This window comes from Microtus oregoni, unplaced genomic scaffold (genome assembly GCF_018167655.1).
Source record: "Microtus oregoni isolate MIOR12 unplaced genomic scaffold, Mior012 000062F_ref0000492, whole genome shotgun sequence".
Classification (NCBI taxonomy): domain Eukaryota; kingdom Metazoa; phylum Chordata; class Mammalia; order Rodentia; family Cricetidae; genus Microtus; species Microtus oregoni.
In genome coordinates, this window is record NW_024543872.1 from 10,130,759 (window position 1) to 10,146,870 (window position 16,112).

The 16,112-nt window shown below is 48.8% G+C and overlaps 1 protein-coding gene across 4 annotated transcripts in view; it reads right to left on the reverse strand.

Moving 5' to 3' along the window:
• LOC121439647 (protein EFR3 homolog B) overlaps positions 1-16,112 on the reverse strand; it is an 81,030-nt gene that overhangs the window by 21,465 nt on the left and 43,453 nt on the right. For 2 of the 4 annotated variants that reach the window (XM_041640202.1, XM_041640201.1), the window contains exons 4-6: positions 13,454-13,604; positions 2,080-2,201; positions 1,058-1,207 (exon numbers count right to left, since the gene is read on the reverse strand). In XM_041640202.1, coding sequence (XP_041496136.1) covers positions 1,058-1,207; positions 2,080-2,201; positions 13,454-13,604 — 423 coding nt within the window. Of the gene's footprint in view, positions 1-1,057; positions 1,208-2,079; positions 2,202-6,776; positions 6,796-13,453; positions 13,605-16,112 lie in introns of those variants that run through there. The other 2 variants (XM_041640204.1, XM_041640203.1) reach the window with 2 other exon arrangements.

A 16,112-nucleotide genomic window follows, 5' to 3' on the forward strand; every position in this document is an offset into this window, starting at 1 on the left:
TATATACCTTTGGGTTTCTCTTCAGGACAAGCAGGAATTTGAGATAAGCTACACCAGGTCATAGTCATGGCTGTCAGCAATTAAACGGGGTAAGGAAGGTGGGAGTAGAACGTTGGGGGAGTCTATAGAGTTATTTTCATGGGACCACTTCAGAGGGGGCTGGATTCCCTCTGTTGGAGGCCTGCAGACCGCAAGGGTCAATATATACCTAAGGGTTGGTGGAGGGGAGATAAGAACCGAAGAGGAAAGTGGAGTAGACAGGCGAAAAGAAGGAAACAAATGGAAGCGAAGGGTGATTGGCTAGGGTGTGGCCTAATGACATGCAAATCAGAGTGTACCTTCTCAGAACAGAATTCCCCATCTAAAAGACCACAACCCCAGACTGGGGAGCTGTTACATCAGAAACAACCACCAGGGGGCACACTTTCCCCTGCTAGTTTAACATCCCAGACCCGAAAGGAGAGCTTTTTTTACTGAGCATCTGAGCACAAAGACAAGGTGGGGGGACAGTAGAGGGAACTTTCCTCTCCATCCCATTCTACAGGGGAAAGTAAGGGTCACTAGACGGAATGAGTCTGATGTTTGGGGGTTCTGAGATTAAATTCCAGTATCTGCAACTCTTAAGTGACCACGGCTGATCAAGCAGTCATGTTTTAAGGTTTGCAACAGCATCGGGAAGGGAGACAGTAAGGTCCCAGGGAAAGTCTTTAGCATTTGGAACCTTGAAAGGCATTTATGCCTCCTTAGCTTGCTGCTTCCGGAGGGGCACGAGGGTAATCTGTCCCTTGTCCTCTTGTGTCCTGACCAGCTTACACGCATACCCAGGCAGCATAGACCCATTGCTGCTCCTGCGTCCTTATTTGAGGACAGAAGGAGATCAGAGGCCGACAGAAGCCAGACCCAAATGCAAGGAGGAACCAGCCTTGTGCTCATTGCAGAACAAGTCACAAAGCCAAGATTCCTGCCCTCCTAGCTGGCTTCTACCTTCCAGCCCAAGCTAGCTCCAGGAGCCTGGGTGACGGTGGTGCTCAGAGTCGGGAACCCCAGCCCCACTCACCTCTCTGCCTCTTCTATGTGCTGCAGATTGAAGAGGAGCGATGGGACGATCTTGTCCATGTGCTGTGGGTCCCAGATGTTGGCCTGCAGCTCATCATTCACCGTCTTCCTCACGACCCCTTGCAGGCCTTTGATGCCCGACATTCGGATTCTGTAAGGAAAGAGACTGAGGCATCTCTGCATCCTGAGCATCTCCATGGCGGCCCCAAGAGGAGCACGGTTCAAGCTCTAGGGACCTAACTCCTCGGAAGGCTCCTCTATCTGCTCCTCTTCACGGGCATTTTGAAACACATTAATGAGCAACTTGACTCTTGTAGCTTAGAAGCCAGTGGGGAGAGGCAGACAGAGTCAGCAACATAAGAGAGGAATGATGAAACTTGTTAAAAGGGGGGTGAAAACCACGGGGGGGGGCAGAGCAGGATAAAGAAGGATTGGGGGGAATGTGGGGACACTCAGGCGGGCTTCACTGATGAGAGCAAAGTGAGCAAAGCCGTGGCAGAGGGGAAGCAGTGAGCTGAGATCCACGGAAGAAGGCTTCCATCACGGCACAGACCGTGCAGAAGTTCTGAGGCAAGAGTATCCTGCATGTCCTATACAGTGTGGCAGGAGAATGGGTCGGTGGGAGGACCCAGAAGGTGAAGTGAGGAAAAGCCAGCGTGAGGACTTGGGCTCTGTTGATGGATGTAGATGCTGCTAAGCAGGCTGTTCCTGCAAGTGCACACTTCTATCTGTGAGTGGAGAGGTTGTGTGTATGCACGCTTATGTGTTTTGCTCCTGGCCCTCAAGTTCAGCTCAGGAGACCTCCGTTATCTTATATTTTGCCCTATGTTCTGGCCCAAGATTTTTCCTCCAGAACCACCTGCCGGGAGCCGCCCCATTCTGATTAACACCCACCCATCCTGGACACAGCAGGCCAGAAGGGGAGTCAAGGAAGACAGACCAGTCAGCCAGTGCTGAAGCCCTTCAAGGCCCCTTGATGGTTCTGCTGGGAGCCCCGTAGGCCCGTCGCCTCCCTCTACTCACTTGGTCTTGATTTCCAAGTCGTCATGGCTTGAGTGGCACATTTCACTAAATCGGGACACAAAGAAATCATAGCTCCGATGATAAGATGGGGTGTCCTCTTCAATGTTGGCGAACTTCACAAACTGTCGGGGCAGAGGAAGAGAATTTGCATGAGGGCCAGTTGCTCCGCCCCTTGGGACATTCCCAAGCACCTATTATGGAAAAAGCCACAGACCCAGGCATCTGGGGACCAACTCCTGCCTGTAACAGCACACTTGGGAGACCTGAGTTCATAGGCGACTCAGCTTTCCTGTACACAAAAAGCTGGGAACTGTGGCCTTTTCTGTTGAGGGGGACAGAGGAGGAAGGAGAAAGCGAATGATGGCTCCCCCTGTACACGGCTGCACAAACCCCTGGGGGATGCATGCACAGGGCACAGCAAATTAGGCACCATGCGGAGACTGAAGGAGAGCTGGGTCAATGTATGGAGCACCTCCTTGGCTGAATTCTGAGACAGGAGAGCAAATCCGAGCATTGGACTTCAAAACTGGAATCACATTTTACTGTTGAAATTTTGGGTGTCAAAAGCTTGCCTTGTTGGTAGACTCCCTCCCACACCCTCTCTTTCTCTGTGGGAAAGATCTCTCGTAGCCGATATTGGTCTTGAACTTGATCCTTACCTTTACCTCCCAGCTGTTAGGATTACAGGGGCCTGCCCTATGGCTAGCTTTAGCGCTAATCTCTGGCAGCGTCCTCTGCTGCTGGATCGTATTGCATTGTACGCTTCCAGTTCTAAAGAGGGAATTCATTTCAATAACATCCCCCAGAGAAGCAAGCAATGCATACAAAATAAACCGCTAGAAACAAATATAATTTATTTTGCTCAATATTATGTTAGGTTAGTAGCCCCGAACAACTCTGAAAGAGGATTAGATTAATAGCTAGAGATACAGCTCAGTGGAGAGAGTGCTTCCTTAGCACGCACGAGCCCTGAGCTCCGTACCCAGAATGGGACAAACTGAGGGTAGCGGCACAAGTCTGAAACCTTGGCATGAGGGGGTGAAGGCAGTAGGGTCAGAAGTCTGCAGACATCCTCGGCTACAGAGCAAATCTGAGGCTAGCTCGGGCTACATAAGACCTTGTCTCAAAGAGTGCTTAGACTGACAATAAATTATAGAACTTCTCAAATATTTGTTGTTTAAAAAATAATACACACACACTATCATTTCTCAAGGTATCTAACTGATTTACTTTCAGAGTATTTGGTATTAATTGTTAATCTGTGTCTAGTTAACTACTTAAAAGTTGCTAATTTAGGCTGGGCGGTGGTGGCACACACCTTTAATCCTAGTACTTGGGAGGCAGGCAGAGGCAGGCGGATCTCTGTGAGTTCGAGGCCAGACTGGTCTACAAGAGCTAGTTCCAGGACAGGCTCCAAAGCTACAGAGAAATCCTGTCTTGAAAAAACAAACAAAAAACCAAAAAAACCAACCAACCAAACAAAAACCCCTAGATGCAACAGCTTCTATTAGTCTCCTCATTTATTACAGTTTTAATTTTTTCTTTGAGAATTTCATATATCATACAATATTTTATCCTATTAACCCCCAGCTCTCCTTCCCCCAGCTCTTCCCAGATCCATCCTCTTCCTTCCCACCCACTCCCAACTCTTCGGTCTTCTAACTAGGTCTGAATTCTGCTGCTCATGGGTATGGGGCCATCCACTGGACTATGGCCAACCTTCCAAGTGCTGGGGTGAAGGAGTGTGCCACCATGCCTGGCCTTTGAGTCTGGTTTTTAAATGATGGCTTGACCTATATAGTCCAGAAGAGTAGCTGGCACTCTGCCTAGCACCTGGCCTGTCTCATGTTTGTTTTTTCCACGGAGCACATGGAGCTTTTTAACTTTGAGCCTTTACTCCCTTAAGGCGGGCACAAGGAGTATCTTAACTACTTGGGATTTCCCTTGGCTTAGGCTATGCACACACTCTCTTCAAATAATGTAACTAGCAACCGGGACCTGTATCAAGCTGCCCCCATACCTGCTTTAAACAATGGAAATAATAAAATATTAAAAATAGCACCCCCCTGACAATGTCTCATGTTTATGGAACCAGGGCCAATGGTCCTAGCTGGCTTAGACTGGTTTTGAGTGGTGGTGTAAAACAACTGTGCCTTCAAGTGAACTTCTAGGGTGAATCCCCTGCTTAGCTATCTTGTGTCCATGAATTATTGAGCATGCATATGATTAAACTCAGCTGTATTATGGGAAGAAACATGTACAAGTAAGCAATGGCCTACCCAACTTAAGCCTGTCAACCAAAGAAGAGAAACACCCATACTTCACCTCCAAATTCCTCCTCTTAAACTTAGAAAAAGGAAGCCCACTGGGCCCCCGATCTCTTGCTGTGAATTTTAACCTATTCTACTACTCTGCTTTAAATAAATTTTCTGTGCTACTTTGCAATCTGTATGGTCTTGTACTTTACTTTATTCTCAAATAAGATGGCAAGAATCTGGAAATACCCAACCCAGACCCTAACTCCTGGCAACACCCTTCTCTGTGAAGTGGATATAAGGTTGTCACAGAGATGACAGGACATGCAGAACACCTCGACACGATCAGGAAATGACTCCATGGCGGTCATGGTATTTGTTTATTCTCGGCTCCATCAACTTTGGGGTATGTAGGTTTGGATGCACTTTAACCTCTGTCCTCTCCATATGCTCAAGCCTAGAGCCTAGATTAGGCAGCATGGACTAGAGAAGGTAACACCCTAAAAGTGTGAACTAGGAGCTGGGTGCAGTCATCCAGACCTGTATTCCTAGCACTTGGGAAGTGCAGTTCTAAAGGATCAGGAGGCCAAGGACAGTCCCCACTACAAACTGAGCTGAGGCTATCCTTGGCTACATGGGACTCTGTCTCAAACACACACACAGAACCCAAAGCACAACAAAAATTCATACCCAGAAGGCACTGAGAAATGGAAAGAGAGTCAGGTGCTTCTCTAGTGACCCAGTCCCCAAGGGTGGGTGTGGGCATGGAGCGAAGGATGGGAGCAAGAGTTCGGTGGTGACAGCCAAACCCCCTGTGCAGAGGTCACCTGAAGCAGCAGGGTGGACAAAACCCAAGGGGCCTTCCTCAGACCACTTCCTGGGAGAGGGAAGGAAGCCGAGAAGGGTGGGGGATGCAAATCCAAGACTGCTTGAATGCAATGTATGTTTTCACCTACTCTCGGGGACTTCCCCAGCTTCTGCTGCAGGATTCAGCTCGGCGGTCACAGGGAGTGGCATTCTCGGGGATGATACATGGATACGTTCCACTCTCCTGCAGGAAAATAGCACTCCACATGCCACTCAGAAAACAGTGCTGCATTGCGAAGTGCCCAGGCCTCTATGCATTGCCCTCTCCCACTTGATCAGAAAAACCAACTTCAGGAAGACGCGTCCCAAAGCTTGTTTGCTTTGGCTTTAATGTACATCTGCAAGCTTTCAAGTATTCAAAAGGCACCAAGAAGTAAGAGTCCTGAAGAAGCTGGGTGGTGGTGGGGCACGACTTTAACTCCAGCACTCGGGAGGCAGAGGCAGGCCTGAGTTTGAGGCCAGCGTGGTCTACAGAGCGAGTTCCAGGACAGACTCCAAAGCTACACAGAGGAATCCTGTCTCGAAAAAAAAAATAAATAAACAAGCAAACAAACAAATAAAAGGCTGGGTGTTGCTGGGGAGGCCATAGGCAAGAGTAGTTGGTGTCAGTGTGCTCTGAGAGACACGTTAAATGGTCTGTGTGCTTACACACTGTGCTTCTGAGGACCGCTATGCTTGCCTTGCCTTGCCTTCTCCTACGTTACATCTTCTACCTCTCTGTGTGACAGCATTCAGAACTGCTCCAACCCCCCACCCAGCCCAGATAATACAGCACAGAATCTCCAGACCCCTGAGTTACTCAAAGCTGTAGAGGCCATGTTTCCTTATAAAGTGACAGGTTCTGAGGATCTGGACAGAAACCTCCCAAGGGACACCATTTTCAGCCGACTCCCACACCCGTTATTGGATGAGTTTTCCATCAGCTAGCGAGCTCAGCAGGATCCATACTTATCCCGTTACAAAGAAAAGGAAACTGAGGCCTTTACCAGTGACTGAATTACTTTAGGTTAGCTAACTTGTGAATGGGTCCCGCTGGGCCTCAAATTTGGGAATTCTGACTTTGCCCTTTGAATTTTTAAAAACACATTTTTAAAAAGATGAATTTGTAAATGGTGTGGCGGGGGGAGAGGAGAGAGAGTGAGAGCATGCTTTCTCTCTTACACACACACACACTCACACACACACACACACACACACACACACACACACACACATGCCCTCATGGACCAGAGGCTTTAGACACCCACTGGCACTGGAGTTACCCACGGTTGTGAACCACCTATGTGGAAATCAAACTTGGCTCCTCAGCAATAGCAGTACGCACCCTTGACCCCTGAGCCATCTCTCTAGTTTCCTGAATTCGCATAGAAACCTACCTGGACAACTTGTCAATTTCTGCCATCTCCCCTCCCCAGGCTGATTGAGGGATAGGGCTTAGCTACCTGCATTTCCAGAAGCCCTTCCCCTCCACCTCCTACTGTGAGGGGTCTGAGCCCGGGGACTCCTTTGCCCCAGAGTGAGCTAGCCCACAGCTACGGCCATGCTTAAGGCTAGCTGCACAGGTCACTGACCCACCTCCTCTGAAGGACAGAACTGGTGTGACTTGGAGTTTTGGACCGAAGGTTGAATGGGTGATCTTGCCACAGCTCTATCTCTGGAAGACAGTGCTCAACTCTCAAGTCCAGGACTGCCCAGGAGGCTCCAGTCACGAGGCTCAAGTGGTGCACAATTCTGTCTTCGTTCTTCCAGGACTCCAGCTGCTACAGGGACTGGTGCTAATGTCCTCCAGTCCCGACCTCCCACACAGAGAGCACGTGCTGTCTTTCTAACAGGAAGGCTGGCATCGGGGCTAGCTAAGACAGAGGCACCATCTCCACACCAGGCTCTGTGAGCAGCATCCCCGAGACTGAACATGGTGACTCAGGCATGGTAATCTGGTTACTTATATGACCTGGCCAGAGAGTGCTGGCCTTTGGTATCCCTGTGGGGGGCAGCTCTTAGCCCACTCCATGCTGCTCCTGAGTCCTTCAGGGGTTAACATGAGGGATCAAATGGGACATGCTAGGGGTCTCCATTCAGGTCTCATATGGGGTGCTTCATGGGGGCTATAGACATGAGGCCATACCCATGTCCTAGAGGGCCCAAACCAGGCTAGGGCAGAGTTAGAACTTGTCTTTGTTAGGGTTTCTATTCCTGTGAAGGGATACCAAGACCATAGCAACTCTTTTTTTGTTTGTTAGTTTATTTTTGTTTTTACTTTTTCAAGAAAGGGTTTCTCTGTGTAGCCCTGGTTGCCCTGGAACTTGCCTTGTAGACCAGGCTGGCCTCCAACTTGAAGATCTGCCTGCTCTGCCTCCAGGTGCTGGGTTAAAGATGTTTGCCATAGATGGGCAGTGGTGGTGGTGCATGACTTTAATCCCAGCACTCAGGAGGCAGAGGCAGGCAGATCTCTGTGAGTTCGAGGCCAGCCTGATCTTCAAGAGCAAGTTCCAGAACAGGTTCCAAATCTACACAGAGAAACCCTGTCTCAAAAAACAAAACAAAACAAAACAAAACAAAAGGATGTTCACCACCACTTCCTGGTGGACCATGGTAACTCTTAATAAGGAAAACGTTTAATTGGAGTTGGCTTATAGGTTCAGAGGTCTCTTCCACTATCGTCATGGCGGGAAGCATGGTGGCGTGCTGACAGACATGGTGCTGGAAGAAAGTGACACTGGGCCTGGCTTGAGCTTCTGAAACCTCAAGGCCCAGCCCCCAGTGACACACTTCCTCCAACAAGGCCACATCCCCTAATAGTGCCATTTCCTGTGAGCCTGTAGGGGCCGTTTTCACAAACCACCACAGAATGTTATAGTGGGACTTTCTCTCCTCCTCCTCTTTTTGCAGTGCTACGGAACAAATGCTATTCCTTCTGCTCGCCAAACAAGCTCTCTCTACCGTTGACCCGTAGCCCAGCCTTGTGTGTGTGTGTGTGTGTGTAAATTTGTTTGACTTTTTAAAAAACAAGGTCTTACTTTGCAGCTTAAGTGGCTTGAAATTAATGGTTCTCCTTTCTCTACCTCTTAAGAGCCAGCAGTACAAACACATACCACTGTACCTGGCACCCTTATTAGTATTTTGAGGTTGGGTTTGCAGCCCAACTATACATTCAAATTCAAGCTCCACCAATTATCAGTAGGGTGACCTGCGGCAAGTTCCTTAAGCTTCCTTGGTCTCAATTGTCCCACCTATAAAATGGAGCTAATGAGAACTTGTCTTATATGCATGCTATGGCCAGAATGGCCACCCATCCTGCCTGTCACTTTTTAAAAATAAAGATTTTTTTTAAATTTATTTATATGTTTGCATGTGTTTGTGTGTGGGGGGGATAAGCTCATGGATGCAGGGGCCTGAGGAGGCCAGCAGAGGGCATCAGACCTCCTGGTGCTGAAGTTATAGGAGATTATAAGGACCCTAATGTGCGTCCTCTAGAAGAGCAATCAGTGCTCTTAACCATGGAGCTATCTCTCGAGCCCTGGACATGGCTTTTATTAAAATGCTAGTTATTTAATGCATGAAATCATAAAAGAATACATTTGAAATTTTGTTTCTTTTTCTTTTCTAAGAAATAGCCATGATGAAGGTCTCCATAACAACCAACTGGCAACTCTGAAGACATGACGTTCAAAGGCCAGGAGCACTCTGCTAGGGCCACCCGTCCGGGATCCAAGTCCCGGCTCTTTCTATATAACAAAGGTGCCAAGCTTGCTGGGGCGGGTCACCAGCCCTCACAATGCCTCTCACAAATGTGTGGAAAACTGAGGGTGATTAAATGCTTGGGTAACAAAGAGAGTGTCTACTCCAAATAGTGACATTGCACAAAACAGCTCTCCCCTGGCCTGACAAGGGAATCTGAGCCTTGCTGGGCTCACTCTGGCACCAACAAAGTGTCTCCAAGCAGAGTTAGCCCTTCCCCCTTCCACAGAAGGCACTGAATAGCTCAGTTGCCAAGAACAGGACAACAGAGAATTCGCTGGAGGGGGCAGAGGCAGGACCTCACTTCTCTTGCAGCCTGGGGGCTGCTAGTCTTTCTGTTTCACCCCCTCTTCTCACCAAGCCCATCCTCGCTAGACAGCAGCTCTTACAACCACTGGTGTGTTTTGACTTCCGCATCCTCTGCTCCTGTCTCCTGTCTTTTTTTTTTTTTTTTGGATTGTTGTTGTTCCATTTTGTCTTGTAAGCTCCTCCCATGGCACCCAGCGTGCTGTGACCACAGGTCCATCCTACTACATCTGATTTCTCTTTTCTTCTCCTGGCAGCAAAACCTTACCTAAGCTGAAAGTGCTCTGCTGACTATAATACACAGGAACTGGATGCTGGGGAAAGAAGGAAGGACGTACAGCCTCTCCTTCCTCTCCCTCCAGCTCCTCAGCTCTCACAAAGCTTCAGATTCTTCAGAAGACTATGTCGACACTCCTGGGCTAAATGTCCTAAGGCAGAGCAAGGCAGGCACGGGGTCCCTAAGAATCTAAAATGGTGTGAAGCAAAGCTCTTCTGGGGCTCCTTGGCACAGACGCTGGCCAGAGCGTCCAGATGGACAATACCAGGACAGGCTGCCTCCAAGTAGGAATCCTAGCCCACCCTGCGCAGGTTCAGCTGAACTCCTGAGGGTTGCCACCTGCAGATCTCCATCACCACAGCACAGCCGGCACAGGCAGCCTGTACCTGGCTCCGGCTAAGGTGCTGGATCACGGGGATGTTGAATTCAGAGGAGATGGCATTTTCAAGGCTGTGTAGATAATAAAGACCTGTCCTGGGCTAGGATTCTCTTTGAGAAAAATAAATGCTGTCGGCCACCTGCTTCTGTGGCCCCCGAGGATCCAGGATGACTAGTTTATTTTCCATTCAGATGTTCTTTCCCAGACTATAGTTATCTTAAACAAGACAACTAAAACAGCAGGGCATGGAGCTGTTGCCGGAGCAACAGGACAAAGGGCTTCACTCTTTCCTGCAGTATGTGTAATTTGTCAGTCAGCTGGTGGGAAGGGAAGGGAAGGGAAGGGAAGGGAAGGGAAGGGAAGGGGAGGGGAGGGGAGGGGAGGGGAGGGGAGGGGAGGGGAGGAAGAATGGGGAGGGGAAGGGAAGGGAAGAATGGGGAGGGGAAGAGGAAGAGGGGAGGGGAAAAGAGGGGAGGGGAAGGGGAAAGGGAGGGGAGGGAAGGGAAGGGGAAAAAAAGGGAGGGAAGGGGAGAGGAAAAAAAGGGAGGGAAGGGGAGGGGAAGGGAGGGAGGGGAGGGGAAGGGAGGGAAGGGAAGAATGGGGAGGGGAAGGGGAAGAGGGGAGGGGAAAAGAGGGGAGGGGAAGCCGGGCGGTGGTGGCGCACGCCTTTAATCCCAGCACTCGGGAGGCAGAGGCAGGCGGATCTCTGTGAGTTCGAGGCCAGCCTGGTCTACAAGAGCTAGTTCCAGGACAGGAACCAAAAGCTACGGAGAAACCCTGTCTCGAAAAATCAAAAAAAAAAAAAAAGAGGGGAGGGGAAGGGGAAAGGGAGGGGAGGGAAGGGAAGGGGAAAAAAAGGGAGGGAAGGGGAGAGGAAAAAAAGGGAGGGAAGGGGAGGGGAAGGGAGGGAGGGGAGGGGAAGGGAGGGAAGGGAAGAATGGGGAGGGGAAGGGGAAGAGGGGAGGGGAAAAGAGGGGAGGGGAAGCCGGGCGGTGGTGGCGCACGCCTTTAATCCCAGCACTCGGGAGGCAGAGGCAGGCGGATCTCTGTGAGTTCGAGGCCAGCCTGGTCTACAAGAGCTAGTTCCAGGACAGGAACCAAAAGCTACGGAGAAACCCTGTCTCGAAAAATCAAAAAAAAAAAAAAAAGAGGGGAGGGGAAGGGGAAAGGGAGGGGAGGGAAGGGGAAGGGGAAAAAAGGGGAGGGGAAGGGAAGGAGGGGAGGGGAAGGGAGGGAAGGGAGGGAAGGGAGGGAAGGGAAGGGAAGGGAAGGGAAGGGAAGGGAAGGGAAGGGCTGTCACTTTGGGCTTGGCAAAGTAAACTGAGATTTTCTTCTAGTTAAAGCAACTCTTCCATCGAGCCAGAGAAAAGCCATGGCCCGCGTGGTTAAAATATCAGAAATAGGGCTATGTTCAGTAGGGATAGGGGCTTGCTGCCAAGCCTGATGATCTGAGTTCAATCCCCGGGAAACATGAAGATGTTAAAATGAGAACTAACTTTTGTGAGTGGTCCTGACTCTGATGTACTCACAATGGTAACATCATGCCCACACACAGACACCAAGGAAACAATAAACATAATAAAAAATTAAAGGAATACGCAGAAACATCTAGCTGGGAACACCAAGGAAAACAACTTCCTTTTCTATTCTCTCTGCAGAAAGATAAAGGACTCACTAAAGTCATAAAATGTTCGCATCTGCTGGATGGTGGTGGTGGCTCACGCCTTTAAATCCCAGCACTCAAGGAGGCAGAAGCAGTCCAATCTCTGTGAGTTCAAGGCCAGCCTGGTCTACAGAGTTAGTTCCAGGAAAGACCCCAAAGCTACAAAGAAATCCTGTCTCGAAAAAACAAGACAAAAAACCCACAAAAACAAAAATTTAAAAAAAAGGGGGTTGCATCTAAGTTGTTTATAGACCTGGAGCTTCAAGTAAGTTAAGGGGAAGGACTAAGACAAATGGCAAGAGATTAAAGAAAGCAGCCAAACATTTGAGAACATTTAGACACACGTAATAGTGGGACTTCTTAGCATGCCAACTTCTCTCATAAACCACAACATGTCATGGTAGCATCCGCCTGTACTGTAACAACAGAGCCAGGGGGCCCACACAGACCAAGTTCAATCACTGGAAATTTTGGTAGAAATGCCAAAGCCCACAGAAATCAGCCGGCTGGGGAGGGGCAGGTCTAAGTCCACAGCCCATTTCCGGCTGCCCCAGTCTTCCCACTTCTCTGGGGTTTCTGTGTGCTCTGCTCTCTAAGGACATATAACTGAGCTCAGCTTCCAAATGGGCCCTGGGCACCTAGCTCCACTCTCCACAGAATGACTGTGCATATATGTGTGGTTCTGTGCACACGAGTGCAGGTGCCTGAGGAATCCAGAGATGTCAGATCTCCCTAGAGTTGGAGGTACAGGTGGTTGTGAGCAGCCCAAGATGGGCGCTGAGAAGCAAACACAGGTTCTCTCAGTAAGAGCACTGTGTGCTCTTAGCTACTGAGCCATTTTTCCAGCTCCGGGGAGTTCTAGTTTTACACAGTATTTTTTTTTTTTTTTTTGGTTTTTCGAGACAGGGTTTCTCTGTGGCTTTGGAGCCTGTCCTGGAACTAGCTCTGTAGACCAGGCTGGTCTCGAACTCACAGAGATCCACCTGCCTCTGCCTCCTGAGTGCTGGGATTAAAGGCGTGCGCCACCATCGCCCGGCTTACACAGTATTTTCTTAAATCCTTATGTAAATAGTGTCTTTACTGAACTTAAAAACACAATGCCTCTTTGCTCACACAAGGAGACACACTAAAACACAAGAGGTAGTCTATGCTTAGGGCAGCTGTTCTTAACCTGTGGGTGAGACCCCCTTCGGGGGCCACATATCAGATAGCCTGTATATCAGATATTTACATTACGATTCATAACAGTAGCAAAATTACAGTTATGAAGTAGAAATGACATAACCTTGTGGTTGGGGGGGGGGGTCACCACAACGTGAGGCACTGTATTAAAGGGCCACAGCCTTAGGAAGGTTGAGAACCACTGGCTTAGAATCAGAAGTCAAGTGATGACAGAACTGCCCTGTAGTGAGCTGCGTGGAATCACAACTGATGGAGATGTATAATCAACTCCTATGGCTAAATTTAGTCTGACCTATGCTATGATCACGCAATGATTATCAGCTGCCTGCATATGTGTGAACCTACGGGCAGTGCCCACCTGGCAGTTCGGGGTTGGCAGCCCATGCCTACTTAAGGGCTGAGAGAGATTTGCCCGAGGAGAGAGGTCAAGGAAAGAGGAGAAAGAGAGAGGAGAGAGGTCAAGGAGAGAGAAAGAGAGAGGAAAAAGGGAGAGAGGAGAGAGGTCAACGGAGAGAGAGGGGAGGAGAGAGAAAAGAGAGAGAGGAAGAGAGAGAGGGGAAGAGAGAGAGAAGTGTAAAAAGTCCTGAAATAAACTGCAGTGAGAAGAGCTCCGGTGGTCGAGTCATCCTTGCGGGTCGAGGGTGGCCGTGACACTGCCCGACCTAGAGGTTCTAACCTATGCCACCCACCGCGCCCCTACCCCTTACCGAGTTGGTGCCGAGGATCTGCAGGTTGGGCTTCTCCGACTCCAGCAGCTTGGCCACCATCTTCAGGAAGCTTTCCACGAAGAGATTGATGCTCTGGCAGTGGCAGGCCATGAGCAGCTGGTCCAGCGCCTCCATGGCGATACACACGTACCTGAGGACGGAGGCATAATGGCTTACTTGGTCTTGTTCTCTCCGACCACCACACCTGGCTAGGGCTGTATCAGAGGAAGAAGATGCCTCCCTCCGTGGGCTGCCAGTGTCTGTGCCGTGTTTCTAACAAGTGTTCACTCCAGACCAGAACTGAGAATCAGGATGACACAGAGCTGTGAGGGGGACTTAAAAATGTTGAGGTGCTGGGCCCGGGCGGCACACACCTTTAAACCCAGCACTGAGGAGGCAGAGGCAGACGGGTCTCTGTGAGTTTGAGAACAGCCTGGTCTACAGAGTGAGTTCCAGGACAGCCAGGACTACACAGAAAAACCCTGTTTCGGAACAAAAAGAAACAAGTTAAGGTTCCCCAGTCAAGCTCATGTGCTACCTATACAACAATGAATGAGCCCCAAAGATCAGCTCTTTCTCATCCATTCAGATCAAGTCCATCTTTGAACATGAGGTGGATATCTATAAACTCTTGATTTTCTTCGGTCTTAAAAAAAGTTTGGGTCTATTAGGAGGGATTACCTGACCTCATCAGGCCCTAACGGTACTTCTGTGGCAGCCATCCAACTGCAGAAACTGAGTAGTAAACACATGTAGTAAAAACATGGCCTGAGCCACGGCAACTCTGTACATCCACACAAAGTAGCAAAATCCATGGTGTCTTCTAAACTTGTTTTTAACAATTTTTTTTCCTGAGACAGAGTTTCTCTGTAGCTTTGGAGACAGTTTTTATTTTTAAAGATTTATTTATTTTCTGCATACGAGTGCTTTGCCTGCATGCATGTCTGTGTACCGTGTGTGTGTCTGATGCCTGTAGAGGCCCAGAAGAAGGCGTTGGATCCCTGGGAACCGCAATTACAAATGTTTGCGAGCAGCTCTGTGGGTGCTGGACATCAAACCCGGGCCCTCTGGAAGAGCATCCAGTGCTCTTAGCTACTGAACCCTTTCTCCAGACCCTAAATCTGGTTTTAAAAACAGCCATTGGACACCGATGCTTAAAACATCCTTGCACTAACTTCGGTACAAAATGGTCATTAAAAAAAAGCCTCTGTACTTCAAGTTTTTTTCTACTTTTATAAAATTTATGTCTGTAATCTCTATGAGCTAAGCCAGATACTAAATCCTTTAATATTACTAAATTCAATTATTAAGGATTATGGAACTCATCTCTGGGCATTCTAAAAGATGGATCATGTCATCCTTTTATCTATAAAGTCCGTATTTTTTTTTTTCTTGAGGGGCCAGAGTGGAACCCAGGCTTTGCACATCCTTGTTAAACATACTGTCCCTGAGCGACAGCCCCAGCTCTCGGTGGTGGCTTCGGAACATAAAGGCAGCATTGCCTCTCAGAACTCACTTGGTGAATGGGAGCCCTGGGTCGGCATTCCTCCTACCCAGGACAGACGTGCCTCACGCTCCATAACCTTGACCTCCATAGACTGGCATAGTCACAGCCAAGATGCCTCCGGCAGCCCTGGCATTTCAGAGACTTCAAGTCACCCAAGCTGGAAAAGAAAACTGGCTGGGACCCCTGCCAGATGGGACAGGCCAGGGAGGGCAGGCCCAAGGGGGTTGGGGGGGGGGGGCTTCCCTGTAGGACACGTGGACATGGTCAAGTCACCAAGCGTGGTTAGAAAATAACGGTAGGCAAAGAGAATTTCACCCTTTTTTGTGGGTCATACCAGCATTTTTCTACTGACATTTTACTTTTCCTGGAGTTTAAATGAAATTAATAAAGGAAGGGGTGGGATGGGAGGCAAGAGAAGAAACTAGAAGGCCTCCCAAATCCTAGATCATTATTGTTCTTTCAGGGTGTGTGTGTGTGTGTGTGTGGAGTCTAGAATAATCTGATAAGAAAAAAATAGATAAATAAAAAAGAAAGAAAACCTCTTCTTTCTTAGAAAAAACAAACAAAGTTGGCATTGACCAACACTAGAGATTCTGGTATAAAGTGAAAATCACGGTAGAACTGAGATAGAAATGAAAAGAAATAAAGAATATAGGGCTTCGTTCCCTGAACATGCTGCCCTTGATGCTCCATTTCTTTTTTCTTTTTTTTAAAGATTTATTTATTTATTATGTATACAATACAGTGTTCTGCCTCCATGTGTGCCTATACACCAAACGGGGGCACCAGATGTCATTATGGATGGTTGTGAGCCACCATGTGGTTGCTGGGAATTGAACTCAGAACCTCTGAAAGAGCAGCCAGTGCTCTTAACCTCTGAGCCATCTCCCCAGCCCCCAACGCTCCATTTCTGACCCCAGTGCTTAGAACAACACGGTTTTAACTATGGACTTGAATTTGGACTCCTTAATGATGACCTCAGTGTTTGTCCTATTTTATCGCCACCTTCGCGCGTGTGCCCTGCGTGTCAGACCTACGCTCTCAGGACAGAGGATGGGACTTTTGGGGGTACTGTCCACCAACAGGATTCCCAGGACAAGTTACCATCGTCAGAGATCTGGTGCTCTTTAATGTTTGTGAGTCTAGACTGGC